This window comes from Phyllobates terribilis, unplaced genomic scaffold (genome assembly GCF_046119375.1).
Source record: "Phyllobates terribilis strain yellow unplaced genomic scaffold, ASM4611937v1 Scaffold_1__5_contigs__length_1240528914, whole genome shotgun sequence".
Lineage (NCBI taxonomy): Eukaryota > Metazoa > Chordata > Amphibia > Anura > Dendrobatidae > Phyllobates > Phyllobates terribilis.
In genome coordinates, this window is record NW_027362761.1 from 1,073,835,358 (window position 1) to 1,073,853,415 (window position 18,058).

Consider the following 18,058-nt stretch of genomic DNA (forward strand, 5'->3'; position numbering starts at 1 on the left):
ACAGTCCCTCTTTTTTATTAGAAAGGTAGCCTAGATGAGCTGAAAATTTAGCATGACACCGCTTAGACCCTCAATGATCAGCTGTAATCTGTGAATCATGTATTCAGTCTCTCTACAGCGCCACTACAGGGAGAATGAAGCATTACACAATACTCAGTGGAGCCATCTGTGTAATGTTTGGATGAGTTAAGTCTTTTGGAGCTGCTTTTTACAGCTGCTGTCTTCTCCAGCTCGTAGTCCTGAATTAGACTATTTTTAATTAATAGAGGAGTCCCTAGCAGTACATTTAAAAGTGAATTTTAGAAATCAGACAACCTCTATAATGTGCCATATTTGGCTAGGATGTATATCGATAGTCCTTATGAAAAGATAAATTCCAACAGGTGTATGACCTGAGAACACCGCAAATACAAACTACATGAGAACAGAATTCACAAATATAGTTTATTTGTGGGTACAATGAACAGTTTTGGAAATGGAGCTAAAGCTGCCAATATGATGATGAGAACAGTTTTCGAGTTGCATGACGTTGGCAATGTGTACTCGATGAAGGGTACTCAAAACGGAAGCATGGAACTGCTTTCCACAGCAACAATGTAGCAGCTTCGGAAGAAACGGTTATAGAGAATTGTAAAAATCCAGCAACATTTTGGTTCAATTTTAGACAGCTTTGCAGGTAGAAAAAAATCCTGTATTTACACCGGAAACACATTCTGTTATAAGGCTAAAGTACTTCTAAGGCGTGTGGGGGAGAAGTAGCAGCTATTGTAATAACAGGAGAACAAGGATAGGAAATAGAGACTTCACAGAGGGTTACATCATCTTCAAATGACTATTTCTAAAGTTTTTCTTCCATACAGTTAGAGGGTCCAACAGCAAAAAGCATGCAAGTAAAAGAATGGCTGTATTCAACAACTAATACATCTTGTAGAAAGACCTGAATGTTAAAATTTGTGTGTGATTCAGTGTCTGGAAATCTGGATGACTAACACAGAGGCAGTTGTAATGGCTTCCATTAGTAGGTTGTCACAGGATTTTGCTTTTATAGACTATGATAACTCGGAAACAGATAAATGAAAACCCAAACAGATGTATGGCGAGTGTAAATGATTGAACACTGCTCATTCAACTCATGGTTACAAGTCGACTGATTTGACGACGATTGTCTGGGGTGCCAAAAATGTAACATTATCCACCTATTTAGTAAGAAAACCCTTGTGAGTTTGTAATTTGTGATGCAAGAAAAGTCCACTCCTCAACATTTAGATGAAACTTTGGTCCCGTATATATTTGTACTGATGGAAATTTTGGAAAGAAACTGATAAAAAGTGTAACATGACATAGATATTGGTTGTACACTTGACAGAAGGTGTTGAGGTAGCTAGACCAGCACCAGTCAACAAGCTCAGGTATGGAGAACCATACGATCATATATACATCACTTGTATAAGGTATCAGCTCCATATATGTAGGCCCACTGAAGCAAATGTCCTACAGCTATCGACTAACCTATAGTATGCTTATGGTCTTGTGGTTTAAATCTATGGACCAGGTGATAGAACTGGTGATAGAAGCACCCAGAAGAAGTTGTGCCCATGTGATAGGTTGTCTTTACTGTATAGATTAAATGAAGAGATACTTTGTGTTAACGATAAAGTTCAGACCAGAGTAATCTAAACCACACAAGTAGTGATGCGTGCTACACAAGAGTAGGTCACAATCCACATAGTCCATTGACTATTACCGTCGATTGAATCTGGTCATAAACTCTTGGGACAAGTGAAGGACAAAAAGATCTTTCTAGGGAAGGTTGCTTCAGAGAAAGACTGTTTATGGGCACAAAAGGGGAAGATTTATTAAAGGTGTTTACGCCAGAATTCCAGAACTTGGAAGTTGTGCTGAAATATTGCAACTTTTGGATTTCCACGCCAGCTACACCAATACTGGCGGAGCATGAGAGAGATGGGGCATAGCTACGCCTGCCCGTCAAATTCATAAAACGTTACGCCACTAAGGTGTAACATACTCTAGCAATGAACTCCAGCCAGTGACCGGAAAAACATTTCTGTTGGAAGCACCTGCCACTTGTAAGATGTGCCCAATTCATTAAGTGTGGTGCACCTCTTCATGAATTAGGGGCATCTTATCCAGTGGCCCATGTTCATTAAGACTGGTGTAGGATATGCCAGTCTTAATTGATCAGGGCCAAGATCTTTCAGCTGACTATCAGGCAAAAACTGTAAAACTTAATTGAATTTACAGACTATGATGGTTAAAATGACATTACATTCCACACAACCAACATTTACTATTGTGAAAAACATCCATTTTAACTTTAATACAGCAGGAAATATTAATTTTCAGTAGATGTGCATGGGGACATCTTGACAGGCCACTGATGGCAAACAAAATAATGGCATGGAGAATGAGATTATGTCCAATCAGTTCCAAAAAGGTAAAACATGTTTGGCCAGCTTATGTGTATGTCCATATTTAGTAGTTATATGTTAGGAAAAGATGCAGTTAAAAGAAGCCGGTCAGCACAAAATGACTGTTCAAACCAACTACAAGCGCGTGATGGATCCCTGACATGGCCAAATAGTTCAGTACACGTTTCTACCCACTTCATTTGCATCCATGTCTTTCTCCTGTACAGCCAGAGCTGTCAATCAATCAAGAGGTGGAGATAGATGGAAAACAAGTAGGGGGGAGAGGGAAGGTACGCTGACCGGTTTTGCCATGGCAAAGATGCACAAGCGCCTGTGCTTGGTTTGAACAGTCTTTTTGTGCTGACAGACTCCCTTTGCATAGTACTACAGTACTATGAGTCAATCCTAAACGTGTAAGTAACCTCCTAGGTCTGGGCTAGATGATAATGTCTACCTTATTATGACCATCATAAGGACACAAGATTACAAAACTTTCTTCGCAAAACTCAGCAAGGTGACAGATGTCTGCTGATAGATGCAATACTGCAGAGGCATGAAAGGCTCAATAACAAGTACATTCAACATCAGAATACAGCAATAACCATGAATATTTTATCTGAAAATTATCTCTAGGCAGATCGGAGGTTTTGTGTTTTTTTTTTGTTAAAAAGTTATCAGTAAGTAATGTCCCTAGATTCCAAAAACTAGTTTTGTCTATTACCATTTTCACACACTCTTGCATTTGATACCCCATCTAAGAATACATGGAAACAAAGCTCTCGCCTCTTTGAGATGGAGATATATATATAGGTTGTCTATATGTTGACATTTTCAGATATGTCCAGATTCATAGAGCCCACATGTACATGTGGCTGGTGTGCATTTCTAATATGTTAACTATTTCGAGACTAAAAGTAGAGATCTGATGGACTTGCTACTACTAGCCATTTTTAATAAGAACTTTGAATATTAACAGGGCCACATTCAAAAATGAGCTCAAACCTTTGCCATTGAAACAACGCAGGGATGCATTAAATGTTGCAATTACTGAAAAACGGTAGATGTGATAACGAATATAAGTTGCGTCCCTTTAAAACTGCTTTGCCAGGAGAATAAAAATCCAAAAATAGACACAATTTTTCCAAAATAGACCTATTAGAATAGACCTTCCAATCATATCAAAAATAGTTTCTGACCAAGATTACAGAGCCATTATTTGGTAGGTCAGCGACAGTAGCGTTTCCTTAAAAACTCCATTTTGAGTGAAATAAATTATTTGATCCATTGCAGGTTTTGTAGTTTGCCCACCGACAAATACATGAACAGTCTATAAATTTTAAGGGTAGGTTAATTTTAACACAGAGATAGAATATCCAAAAAAAAAAAAATCAAGAAAATCACATTGTATAAATTAGATATTTTTATTTGTATTTTGCAGTGAGAAATAAGTATTTGATCCCCTGCAAACCATTATGAGTTCTGGCTCCTACAGACCAGTTAGACGCTCCTAATCAACTCGTTACCTACATTAAAGACAGCTGTCTTACATAGTCACCTGTATAAAAGACTCCTGTCCACAGACTCAATTAATCAGTCAGACTCTAACCTCTACTACAACATGGGCAAGACCAAAGAGCTTTCTAAGGATGTCAGGGACAAGATCATAGACCTGCACAAAGCTGGAGTGGGCTACAAAACCATAAGTAAGACGCTGGGTGAGAAGGAGACATACATACAAAATGACTGTCAATCGACATCGATCTGGGGCACCATGCAAAATCTCACCTCGTGGGGTATCCTTGATCATGAGGAAGGTGAGAGTTCAGCCAAAAACTACACGGGGGGAACTTGTTAATGATCTCAAGGCAGCTGGCACCACAGTCACCAAGAAAACCATTGGTAACACATTAAGCCTTAAAGGTTTAAAATACTGCAATGCATGCAAGGTCCCCCTGCTCAAGAAGGCACATGTGCAGGCCCATCTGAAGTTTGCGAATGAACACCTGGATGATTCTGAGTTATTGGGAGAAGGTGCTGTGGTCAGGTGAGACAAAAATTGAGCTCTTTGGCATTAACTCAACTCGCCGTGTTTAGAGGAAGGAGGAGTACAACCCTAAGAACATCGTCCCAATCGTGAAGCATGGTGGGGGAAACATTATACTTTGGGGGTGCTTTTCTGCAAAGGAGACATGACGACTGCACCGTAGTGAAGGGAAGATGGATGGGGTCATGTATCGTGAGATTTTGGCCAACAATCTCCTTCCCTCAGTAAGAGCATTGAAGATGGGTCGTGGCTGGGTCTTCCAGCAAGACAATGACCCAAAACATACAGCCAAGGCAACAAAGGAGTGGCTGAAAAAGAAGCACAGTAAGGTCATGGCGTGGCCTTACCAGTCTCCAGACCTTAATCCCATAGAAAACTTATGGAGGGAGTTGAAGCTCTGAGTTGCTAAGCAACAGCCTCAAAATCTGAATGATTTAGAGATGATCTGCAAAGAGGAGTGGACCAAAATTCCTCCTGACATGTGTGCAACCCTCATCATCAACTATAAAAAAAAAACATCTGACTTATGTGCTTGCCAGCAAGGGTTTTGCCACCAAGTATTAGGTGTTGTTTGCCAGAGGGATCAAATACTTATTTCTCACTGTAAAATGCAAAAAAAAAATATCTAATTTATACAAATGTGATTTTCTTGGGGATATTCTCTCAATGTTAAAATTAAACAGCAAAGGATCAAATACTTAATTTTCCCCACTGTAGTTATCAATGTAAACAGGACTAGGTGGTAGTTACATAGAATGCAAAACAACTTATATACTTTACTTGTGAAGACAATGTAGCATTTCATCTCGGCCATTTAGAATAATGGTCTGCCCAGATAATGTATGGAGTCAGCCACAGAACTATTATTGTAGGAAAGTGGAGTAATAAGAGAATAATCAGATTTAAAAAAACCAAAAAAAAAACAAGAAGTATTGGACAGCTTATCTGACATCATAGAAGTTTAGAGGACCCTTAAAAGACATTAGTCAGCTACTCATGCCAAATTTGTCCGTTTTATGTGCAAGATCTCAGATAATTTCTCTAACCTAAAACAAGTAAAGCATCTGAGCATTTGTACAGTCAACTCTAATAATGTTAATTGTAAAGATCCCTATACACAGACCAACAGTTGGCACTAAACGAGTGCTGATTGGTAAATATATACTAATAGACGATCATTTAGTAGCTGATCGCAGTAAACGTCAAGCACTGAACGATCTGTAACAGATTGGCAGCCTATGCGCACAGAACATTCTTCTCAACAGTTCGCGTCCTGTTTACACACAAAAAAGTGTGCTACTGACAACGATGAAGCACAAAAGAATTTCACCTGCTGAACAAGCATTTTGCTGGTTTATCAGTTGATTGACAGCCTGTTTACATTGAATTATTGTGAAAAAAGTATTTGACGGTAATCTTTCAGTGTAAATGCACCTTAAAAAGGGAACTGGTCAGCTGATACATGCTGCCCAAGCCGTGATCTGCATGCATCAGCCACTGGCTGTCAGATCAGTCATGTACGTGTCTCCCTGAAATGCTACAATCGCGCAACTCCTTCCCCGGCGGCAATTAAAAGTGTTTTTCTCTGATACGTTGCAGCGTTTCAGAGACAAGCATATATAGCTGTGATCCGAAAGCCAGTGGCTGATGCATGCAGATCACGGTTTGGTCAGCATGTATCAGCTGACAGGTTCACTTTAAGAACAGATATAAATTAGGAACAATCAATGTTTGCAGAGATACACAAGAGATTACAGTATCTCTGCTCAAATCCTAGGGCGCAACCATTTCTGATCTGCGCCTCTTATCACACCATCTGTCGCCGGCTGTGATAAGCTCATGCACAGGAGACAATCAGAATTTTTCCAGACAGAATGAGATATAAAACAAGCACCAACAAAATGATTGGGTAATCGCCTCCCAGACAACTAAGAACAAGCAAAATGCTTGATCATTGGATGAAATCATTTGTGCAGCATAACAGAATATTCTCAATGCGCATCGTGCACTTTATTCTGCCTGTGTAAACAGGCAGTCAAATAAGCACCGATTGGTAAACTTTAACTAATCAGTGGTCGTATCGTGCCACCGGTCAGTGAAAAATCATGGCTTCTAATCACAGTCAAGAGATAATTTACAAGATTATCAAGGTCATCGGCAGCCCCTACTCATGGACTTTATTACATATAGCTTCCATAGAATTTGAAGACTGAATCTAGCACATTGATGAAGCTTACACTAATGTGCTAGATTCAATTTATGTTTATTTTTGGATAATGTGTTCTTCCATTAAATAAATGCCTTTTGGAGGCAACTGCATTGTCACTGGTGATGGGGACAGTATTTTCCTGTGTATTTCATGGAGTTCTATCACCAAGATGGGCAATACATTTTATATGTATTTTACATTTATGATTCACTACTTTCATGTACAAACAAAATGAAAACAATTCATGCGTGAAAAAAATTCTAAAGACTCTTTAAATTAAATTTTGCTGTGCTGTTAGTAAAGTGCCAGCAGAGCACATGTGGAAGACAGATTCACTCTAGCAAACTGGCCAACTGACACTGTACAGACGGGAGCTGACCCCTCTCAGGCTAGGTGCACACTGCGTTTGTTTCACTTAGCATAAAGTATATGATGAGAACTTGCCCCCATTCACAGTTCAATATGAGCCAAACGGTTTAACTGTATAGGAAAGCGCAGCAGACTGAGCGTTCCTATACAGAAAGCCACTGCAAAGAAACATATACCATGGGGTATGTTTTTTTGCAGTGGGTCTCTAAGGTGGACGGATGCCAAGGCATCCAGCCTGACAGTGGCCACCGAGAGGAGCATACCTCCTGAGCGTATGCACCTCACAATGGCCGCAAACATACTTTGTACCTAGCCTTAAAAGGGTTGTCCAGTCAGAATATATTGATGATCTATTCTTGGGATAGGTCACGAATATCAGATTGGTGATTGTTCAACTCTCGGCTCCCAATCAGCAGTGTAAGCTCCTTTGAATATGTTTACATACGGCCTGAGATGGTAACAGCTGATCAGTGGGGGATCAGTTCTGCAGTTATTCACTATTGGAACCTTGAAATGAATACACTTAATTATTGCAATGACGTAAAAAAGACAACAGAAGAACACTCTGGTTTTGTTTATCGTGTAGCTCCAAGCCTACAGGGAACCAGTTCATGCTGCCCAAACCCCAAGAAAGTCCCATGTTACAAAGAGCTAGGTTTTATTCCACAATGCTGCTCTGAATCATAGTAAATAGTTTAAGGGTACAATCAGACGGCCGCATTACTCGCGCGAGGATGGCATTGCAATGTTCGGACTGGCCATCGGCTCTCCTGACCGGAGCGTGACAGCATGTATTTCTATGCAGTGGTCATGCTCAGGAGAGCTGACGGCCAGTTTGCGGATTGCGATGCAATCCTAGCAAGTAATATGGCCGCCTGACCTAAAAATGAGCTGGACACAGGGAGAAGCGTCCAGTACCCAGCTCTGCTAGATCGACCGATCACACCTGATATTCAAAAAGATCTGTAAATCAAGCCAGGCCAGGTTGGCTGTGGTTAGGAGAGGGGGGGGGGGTGACCACTTCTCCCTCTCCCTGTAGATTTTTAAACTTGTACTTTACAACAAAGAAATGTTTCAGGAAAACAATCTTAAATTTTTTTTCCCCCCAACAGAGTAAAATAACGTCAAATTTATCACTGTGGCTCCAGTTTACACAGCCAATTATCTGGTGACCCACTTGGTGCAAAAAATTTGTAACAATATTTTGTCTGCGGCACATCTCTACCACACACCCCATCATCAGTGTCTAAAGCACATCATAAATGTGGTGCTGGGCATGTAGGACATTTCTTTGCTGCATTTTGCTTAGCAAGTCTCCAATATAGTTCTTTGTAATGAGGAAACCTGCTAAAATGTCATGCTACCTGTGGCTGTGTCAGCAAGAAACTACCAACAGGATTCCCTTTAACCTGGCACACAATAATGTGACATTTCCAAAGATTGTTGCATCCCTTGTTGGAGACTAGAGAAACTTCTCCAGGTATCACAGGGTTGGTGCGACTGGCCAGATGGTCACCGTGTTCTCACACAGGATGCTGGGCATCACAACAATCATCAAAGGGAAAAAAAAAAAACACGGGACAATCCCGAACTATTTGGATGTCACGTTAAAGTAATTTTATGGTCTCATCTCAGAGGCTGATTAAATTGAGAACAGATGGACTACGCCAAAACAACCAGCAGAAGATGATCCTTCACTTGCAGTGTTGCATTTGCTCAGTCTGGGCAACCATTTTCAGCTAATCCGAACATCCACCAGGCTAATCCAGGTAATTCCTTAGATATTAAAGGGAACCTGTCACATGATGCCTGGAGGGTAATAGCGTTCTGAACCTGCCCGGCGCCCGCACAAGTTAATTTCCTCCTGGCAGTAGGGCTCTAAATGCAGACGCCGGGCAGGTTCAGAACACCATTAAGATGCAGATTAACCCCATATCTGCATGACAGGTTCCCTTTAAAGGATCCTTCTTAAGATCTACGTTGTGCCAACAAAAATATGTTTCTAGTTGCTCAAAAAAAAAAAAAAAACGAATCCTAGCCATGCTCTGTTTTCCTAGCCAATCCTCCAATTTCTTCCATATGTTTAGTCTCTGGGAGTCTACGCACAATGAACATGCAGGAGCAGATCCACTTTCCTATGTCTTTAGCTAGCTATAGAAATTTCATGTATTTCTTACTATCCCAAAAGCTGAATAAATGGTCAACTCATGAAATTGCTTTATTAATAGTTATTGTTCGGGGACTAAACACCTGATTACCTCCGCACATGATAGCTTACATCTGGCGGCTGGATATCTCACAGTGTGGTATTTACAGAGTGAATTACCCCAGCTCGACATATTATTTATTGGCTGTTGCAGTTTCTTTTATTCAAGCGATTATCTGCTCTGGGAGAGACTAGATGTAAGCAATCAGCTAATCAGAGGGAATGTTGAACCCCCCCATTGGTCTCATACGGATGAGCTATCCAACAGCATTAAGCCCCCCCAATACACATTATAGACTAACGTCGGCCAAGCTGATATAGACGGATGGAGCCAACGGTCTATAATGTGTAAGAGGGCGCCTGTCGACCGTGTCGGGGGGAGATGTTGATAGCACATCTCCGATTTCAGAGTAACGATTGCATTGCTATCTTGGAGGTAGGCCACCGGTAAAGATGCCAGCCGGCGGCTTTCTCATAGAGAACACAGGAGATCTTGGGTGAAGCAGCGCTCCACTGTATAGGAGAGCCGGCTGAGATGGCTGTCAGCCAAACAATTGATCGAAGCATCATTTGGCTGACAGCCACCTAATGTATGTGACCAGCCTTAATCCTGGAAAACTTCTTAAAGTGTATGCAAAGAACAACAGCACTTTTTACAGATGGTTTAAAAAGACAAGTCACTAATCGCACAGAACAAAACGACAGGGTTTCGCATATCCAGGAGGTCTACAGATTCAGTGTCATATTGTGCCACAGTGCAAGAATTCATCAAGTTGGGAACACAAACCTTTTGTGACTTAGAGTATTTACGATAAAAAAAAACAAAAATACTGTACATATAAATCCTGAATTTATTCTCAAGACCGAACTGTAAAAGATTTCTTAATTGGGGTGGTTTCACAAAATGGAAATTTGGGCACATGAATATAAAGAGGAAGGTCCTTCTCTTTGAGACAGAGCAAAGTCAGAGCTGTTCCCCCACTATGTACTATGTGGTTGATCATGTGAATGGCTGCCATACAAAGTTTTCTGCAGGGGCCATTCCAGGAGACTAGCAAGACCTTGTTCACACTCAGTATTTCTTATCCGTGTGGGGCCCATTTTAATAACAGACAGCACACAGACCCAAACAATTCAATGGAGCTATTCTTACATACTTTAAAGACCTTATTGGGTTATCAGAATTGTAGTATATCGGTCTCTTACAAATGGATGACACAAAAACAGAAATGTTTGCGTGAATAAGGCCTTCATGAGACACTCAGGCAAATCTGTGTAACAATTAATATGGCAGCTATAAAGAAAAAAGCCACTTGTAGCAGCCAGAAGAAACACAGATATATGGTTTTACCGCAAAACGCTGTGTTTTTTTCAAACCGATTGTTAATGACGCACAATTTTAGCAGTTTTACCCACACCATACACAGCCATTAATATTAAGGGGTTTTCCGGTAATTGGATTTTGGATGGTCTAGCTTTAGAATAGGTAATCAAATCCAAATGTGTTTGGGTGCAACACTCGGCTCCGCCACAGATCAGCTCTTCCAGGGGCCGGCTGGATATGCTTAGTGGTGGAGCACAGCTCTGACAACTGCATAGTGGCCACAAGGGTAACTGCAGGTCCACCGTTATTCATTTGAATGGGAGCAGATGTGCAGTACCCCTTCGCAGCCACTAGAGGCGACAGCTGTTAAGCTCCACAACTGATCGCATCCAGCCACAATTAAGGGCAGGCCATCAATATTAAAGTAACAGACACTTGAAAGCCACATCGATTTGAAGTAAAACTATATATGTCAAAGTGGTTATATGTAGCCTTACCTTTAATGTTCCTACACGAGCTTCCAGTTTTTGCAGAAAATGTGCCCAGTTCAGCAGTGAGACTATCCCTGCCCCATGTATCTGTACAACACCAAGCCTACTTAATCCTATTCAATCATTTTCCTTTCGCTACTTATGTTTTGTATACCTATAGTTAGATTTGTTAATTGAAGAGAATTTAAGGACTTCTGAGGATTATTGGGGAATGGTTTCTAACATATGAAGAGACTGATAACAGATATTTTAACTAAACTAAGATTTGCTTTGTTTCCCCTCAAGGAAAACTGGAAGAAAATAAAAATGGAACCAAATATGGCAGAACGCTATTTGTACAATGTCGTGTGAGCAACCAAAAATGTTTAAGATAAGCATTTATGTACAAGCATATACAAAAAAAAATGAACAGCAATATACACATTATCACAGTGAGGACATTGGCATATTCACCAATCTGTAGTGTAAATACGAAATGCAAAGCAGCCTGTAAAGAGTACAGTGCTACACGGAAAGCCAGGCCTGTCGAACAGCTAACACACCGGGATGGGGGGACCCGGCGGGAGGGTATACTGTGCAAATAAGCAACATGCATTTGATACAAACAGCAATTTATGGCTAATGGTTGACGCAAGTGTGTTAACAATGGACTCTTCAGCTGCAATGCATAGTGGATCTGTTATGCCATCTGCTTTTCTTTATACCATTCCACAAACTCATCCAACAATACTGGCCCTGTGGGGAAAAAGAAAAAAAAGAAACGTTAAAATGTATTGTAAAATATTAAAAACACTATGTACACCTTTTGATTTTTTTAGTGTATTATGTAAAAAAAAAAAAAAAAATCTCTAATTTGTTTTAGCTTGAATCCCGTAATGTGCATGAATTACAATACACTGCAAACTGCTCAATCCTGTTCAGTGTTAATCACAACAGTCTACACTCTTTCCGTCTCCATTTTCTCCCATCTTTTGAATGCTCCTCTAAGCTTAATTCATACAACAAGAATTTAGTTTAGAAGAAAGGAGGGATTGGAGACCGAACAGACAGGAAGCTGTTCCTCCTCACTATACAGCCCAAGTGAAACGTTTGAAATGAGTCGAAATTGAACATGAGCACTGATGTTCTATTACAATAAATTTACCAACCATCTACTATATAAATCGGCTTATCCTATCTGTCTGTCCGTCCAGGAAATCCCGCGTCGCTGATTGGTTCGGCCGAACCAATCAGCGACGCGAGATTTCAGAACAAGATGGCAGCAGTTAGCGGCTCAGCTGAAGCACGGAGGTCAGCGGCGATGCAGCCGGGAGATGAAAGGGCGCTAGTCGGTCATCTCCCGGCATACCCGCACAGGCAACGCCGCTCCCCGGTCCTCACTAACACGGTTCGCCGGCGGCCGCGACCAATCAGCAATATTGGCGCGAAATTTAAAACACCGCCACCAATCAGCAGCGAGCGCAGTCAAGCCGCGAATTGGCGCCGGATTTGAAATACGCTTCGCTGATTGGTTGCACCCGCCCGGCCACGACCAATCAGCGATATTGGCACGAAATGTAAAAACCCGCTTCTCTGATTGGTCACGGCCGGATGGCCGCGACCAATCAGCAACTGGCGCCGGATTTGAAACACGTAGGCCACCGTCGGGAGATCAGCGGCGACGCAGCCAGGAGATGACCGGTGCTAGCCGGTCATCTCCCGGCTGCTGGCAGCAGAAGTACCCCGACCGGCGGCCTCGCTCCCCAGTCCTCCCTTCACACTTGCTGTGTGGTCAGCGATGTTGTCACAAGCAGTATTGACAACATGACGTAATTACAAAATTCATTAGGGGCCCCGGGGGGATTAATTTAAAGTAGTGCACAACCCATTTAAAACACTGCTTCGCTTATTAGTCACGCCCGGTCGGCCGCATACATATTCTAGAATACCCGATGCGTTAGAATAGGGCCACCATCTAGTGGTATCAATAAGAGGGTCAGAGATACATGGGCTGCAGTTCTAGGGCTTGCTATATATTCTGGGAGTTTTGTTCAAAGGCCCACTTACCCATTTCAGCCAACAGGCTGAGTGCTGAGCTGTCTGGAGCATACAGTTAAATGGATCCTTTTTCACTTCATATCATAAAATGCTGATTAGTCAAACATATTTATGCCAGTTTCACACATCCAGCATTCAGGGTCCAAGTACACAAACTCAAGCGGTTCATAGGCCTCCAAGTCTGAGTTTCGGTCAGGAGACCTGTAACCGGTCCGGACATTGCAGCCCATACTCAGATTATTAATGTTGGACATGTGAAACAGGTTTTACTGACTGGAAGGAGATCATGCAAGACATTTTATCCTGCAGACTGCACCCAATTAAATTAGCTTTCTCACTTGAAAAATATCCTCCGCAGATAAAGTCACTGATTTGAAGGATTTCTTAGAGATGCTATTGTAGAATATCTTAATGATAATAACTGTCTAACTCCATATCAACATGGATTCATGAGGGATCGCTCCTGCCAAACAAACCTGATGGCCTTCTACGAGGAGGTGAGCTCACAGCTGGACCGGGCAGAGTCAGTGGATGTTGTATACCTTGACTTCTCCAAAGCGTTTGATACCGTGCCACACAAAAGGTTGGTATATAAAATGAGAATGCTTGGTCTGGGGGATAATGTGTGCAAGTGGGTAAATAGCTGGCTGAGTGATAGAAAGCAGAGGGTGGTTATCAATGGAGTAAGCTCGGGGTGTGTCAGGGTTACTAGCGGGGTGCCTCAAGGGTCTGTCTTGGGCCCTATATTATTTAATATATTTATTAATGATCTAGTGGAAGGGTTGCATAGTAAAATAGCAATATTTGCAGATGATACTAAACTTTGTAAAGTAGTTAATACAGATGAGGATAGGGCACAGCTACTGGAGGATTTAGATAAATTGGGGAGTTGGGCCAAAAAATGGCAAATGGGGTTCAATGCCGATAAATGTAAGGTCATGCACATGGGAAAGAAAAACAGCAGTCACCCATACATATTAAATGGGAAACCGTTGGGGAAATCTGACATGGAGAAGGACCTGGGCGTCTTGGTTAATAGCAAATTAAATTGGAGTGCCCAGTGTCAGGCAGCAGCTGCGAAGGCAAATAGAGTCATGGCATGCATCAGAAGAGGAATAGGGGCATATGATGAGAACATTGTTCTTCCTCTGTATAAAGCGCTGGTAAGGCCGCACTTAGAATATTGTGCACAGTTCTCGGCTCCGGTGCTCAGGAAAGACATATTGGAGCTAGAGAGGGTACAAAGGAGGGCGACTATTTGTTGGGAATCTCTCTCAAGTAAAACTAACAGGTCAAGCAAATTCTTATCCTCTCTTGCTGACAACTTTATCTTCCAAAAGGTAGGGGAGAAAACAAGGGGATCTGCTACTTTGGATCTAATTCTTATAAACAGGGAGGAAATGGTTGAGGAGGTAAAGGTGGCTGGGACCCTAGGAGGCAGCGATCATGCTATTATAGAATTTTGGATAACTAGAGGAGGAAGACATGTGAAGACTCAAACTTCAAGGTTAGATTTTAGAAAGGCAGATTTTAAGAGACTCAGAAAGAGAATAGGAGGGATCCAATGGCTGGATGTCCTTAAGGACAAAAATGTCCAGGAAGGATGGGAAATTTTTAAAAATGAGATTCTCAAAGCACAATCGTTAACAATCCCGAAAAGTAGGAAGAATGGGAAGCATTTAAGGAAACCAGGATGGATGAACACAGAACTTAAACACATGCTAAAAAGAAAGAAAGAAATGTTTATTAAATGGAAAGAGGGAGGCATATCTAAAGAAGATTATAATGCAGTCTGCAGATCCTGCAGGGCACGTATCAGGTTAGCTAAAGCTGACAATGAATTAAGGCTTGCAAGAGATGTCAAAAGCAATAAAAAAGGATTTTGGGGGTATGTCAAAAGTAAAAGAAAAGTCAAAGATGCTATAGGATTTTTACAGGATGAAAATGGAGAAATGGTAAGAGAGGATGTTGAGAAGGCCGAACTTTTTAATTCCTATTTTGCATCTGTTTTCTCTCAGAAAGAAAATGTAACATCAACTGATCTTCACTGTCCTTTTAAAGGAATAGAGGAATCCAAGTTATCAGTAAACAGAAAGATTGTGAGGGAATATTTAGCTAACATAAATGAGTTCAAGTCTCCAGGTCCAGATGAATTACACCCCAGAGTACTGAAGGAGATTGTAGAAGAAATTTTAGAACCACTCTCCATAATCTTTGAAAATTCTTGGAGAACAGGAGAAGTCCCAGAAGACTGGAGAAGAGCAAATGTTGTTCCTATCTTCAAAAAGGGGAAGAAGGTGGACCCAGGGAACTATAGGCCGGTGAGTCTGACTTCTATACCAGGAAAGATCTTTGAACAAATTATTAAACAACATGTATGCAAGTACATGGATAAGAATGAAGTGATTAACCAGAGTCAGCATGGGTTTGTAACTAACAAGTCATGTCAGACTAACTTAATTTCCTTCTATGACAGAATCACTGACTGGGTGGATCAGGGAAATGCTGTAGATATAGTATATCTTGACTTCAGCAAAGCATTTGACAAAGTATCTCACATCATCCTTATTGAAAAAATGACCAAGTATGCAATGGACCAGGCAACTGTTAGGTGGATTCATAACTGGCTTAGTGATCGGACTAAAAGGGTGGTTGTAAATGGCTTCACATCCAGCTGGATGAATGTCTCAAGTGGGGTACCACAGGGCTCCGTCCTGGGATCTGTATTGTTCAACATCTTTATCAATGATTTAGATGAAGGAATTGAGGGTAAACTGATTAAATTTGCTGATGACACAAAGCTAGGAGGGATAGCTAATACTAGAGAAGAGAGAGAGAGGATTCAAAAAGACCTAAATAAACTGGAGCAGTGGGCAGCAACCAACAGAATGGTTTTTAACAGGGAAAAATGCAAAGTACTACATCTGGGCAATAAAAATGAAAAAAGCATATACAGAATGGGAGGAATAGAGCTAAGCAACAGTACATGTGAAAAAGACTTAGGTATACTAATAGATCATAGACTGAACATGAGTCAACAGTGTGATGCAGCAGCAAAAAAGGCAAATACAATTCTGGGATGTATTAACAGAAGCATACAGTCTAGATCACGTGAAGTCATTATCGGTCTTTACTCCTCTTTGGTCAGACCTCATCTGGAATACTGTGTACAGTTTTGGGCACCACATTTTAAAAAAGACATAGACAAACTGGAGCAAGTTCAGAGAAGAGCGACCAGAATGGTGACTGGTCTGCAAACCATGTCCTATGAGGAACGGTTGCAGGATTTGGGAATGTTTAGCTTGCAAAAAAGAAGACTGAGAGGAGACTTAATAGCTGTCTACAAATATGTCAAGGGCTGTCACATTGTAGAAGGATCATCTTTATTCTCATTTGCACAAGGAAAGACTAGAAGCAATGGGATGAAACTAAATGGGAGGAGACACAGATTAGATATTAGAAAAAACTTTTTGACAGTTAGGGTGATTAATGAGTGGAACAGGCTGCCACGAGAGGTGGTGAGTTCCCCTTCAATGGACGTCTTCAAACAGAGGCTGGACAGACATCTGTCTGAGATGATCTAGTGAATCCTGCTTTGAGCAGGGGGTTGGACCAGATGACCCAGGAGGTCCCTTCCAACTCTACCATTCTATGATTCTATGACTAAGGTAATAAAGGGAATGGAGGGACTAGAATACCCAGAGAGGTTGTCAAAATTAGGCCTATTTACGTTGGAAAAGAGAAGGCTTAGGGGAGACCTCATAAACATGTATAAATACATCAGGGGGCAGTACAGAGATCTCTCCCATGACCTGTTTATACCAAGGATGGTGACAAACACGAGGGGGCACACTATGCGTCTGGAGGAAAGGAGGTTCCTGCACCAGCATAGAAGGGGATTCTTTACGGTCAGAGCCGTGAGACTCTGGAACTCTCTGGGAGAGGAAGTGGTGATGTCCAACTCACTTAATGAGTTCAAGAGAGGCCTGGACGCCTTTCTTGAGAATAAAATTACATTTTATGCTTAGTGATAGTTAATTAATCCAGGGATTTAATCTGACTGCCAGATTGGTGTCGGGAAGTGAATTTTATCTCAATGATGTAAATTGGCCTATACCGCATGGTTTTTTTTGCCTTCCCCTGGATCAACGCTGCGGAATAGCTGCAGTGCACAAGAAATAGGCTGAACTGGAAGGACGCTTGTCTTTTTTCGCCCTTATAAACTATGTAACTATGTAAACTATGCAACTGATGTATCAACATGGTACTAAAGAGGAGACAATTATTTGATTAACAGAATTGACCAAAAATCCAAAACTGACCTGATAAAACAGTAAAAGATGATCACTTACAATGGAGGAACAACCACTACAACAATTAATAGGATCAGTAAAAAGAAGAATGTCATGTACTTACAAGCCCCATCCTCATCGTAGTTGCTGAGGTCCAGGTTAATTGTGCGGCTGAACTCTAGAACATTGCACCATTGGTCCTTGTTAATAACTTTGTATTTTGATTGCTGAAAACAAATATTGATCATTAAGCCATTGACCATGTAAAAGGTACCATGAATTACATGCAGCAAAGCAGACAAGACAGGCGAGTGCTGGTAACACAAATAATACGAGGTCTGCTCTTATACTTCTTTCTTTTTTTTTTTTTTTAAAGAAAATGTCCAGACAAAGGCAGTAAATGGCTGGCTTTATCCTCTATTACAAGAGAAATTTCTGATCACCCATTTCCTAACTAATGTCCTATGTAATAGGATCAGATTTTGCTGTAAGTATTACACAGTGACAATTAGTATATCTCTGGCTCTGTGATCCAGACACTGGCTTAGGTCTTAGGTCATTGGGTATTATCTATCTTTTCTATGAAGTCTCAGACTTTTTTGGGTACAACTGGACAACGTACTTGAGCCTGAAATCTAGGTTCATGGACAGCATAAC

At 41.2% G+C, this 18,058-nt stretch overlaps 1 protein-coding gene across 1 annotated transcript in view; it reads right to left on the reverse strand.

The window, feature by feature from the left end:
- Positions 1-430: 430 nt before the first annotated feature.
- The window catches only part of DCUN1D4 (defective in cullin neddylation 1 domain containing 4), a 97,023-nt gene continuing 79,395 nt past the window's right edge, over positions 431-18,058 (reverse strand). The window contains exons 10-11 of the mRNA XM_073645506.1: positions 17,526-17,628; positions 431-11,807 (exon numbers count right to left, since the gene is read on the reverse strand). Of these exons, the coding sequence (XP_073501607.1) occupies positions 11,752-11,807; positions 17,526-17,628 (159 nt within the window). The 3' untranslated portion in view covers positions 431-11,751. The remainder of the gene's footprint in view (positions 11,808-17,525; positions 17,629-18,058) is intronic.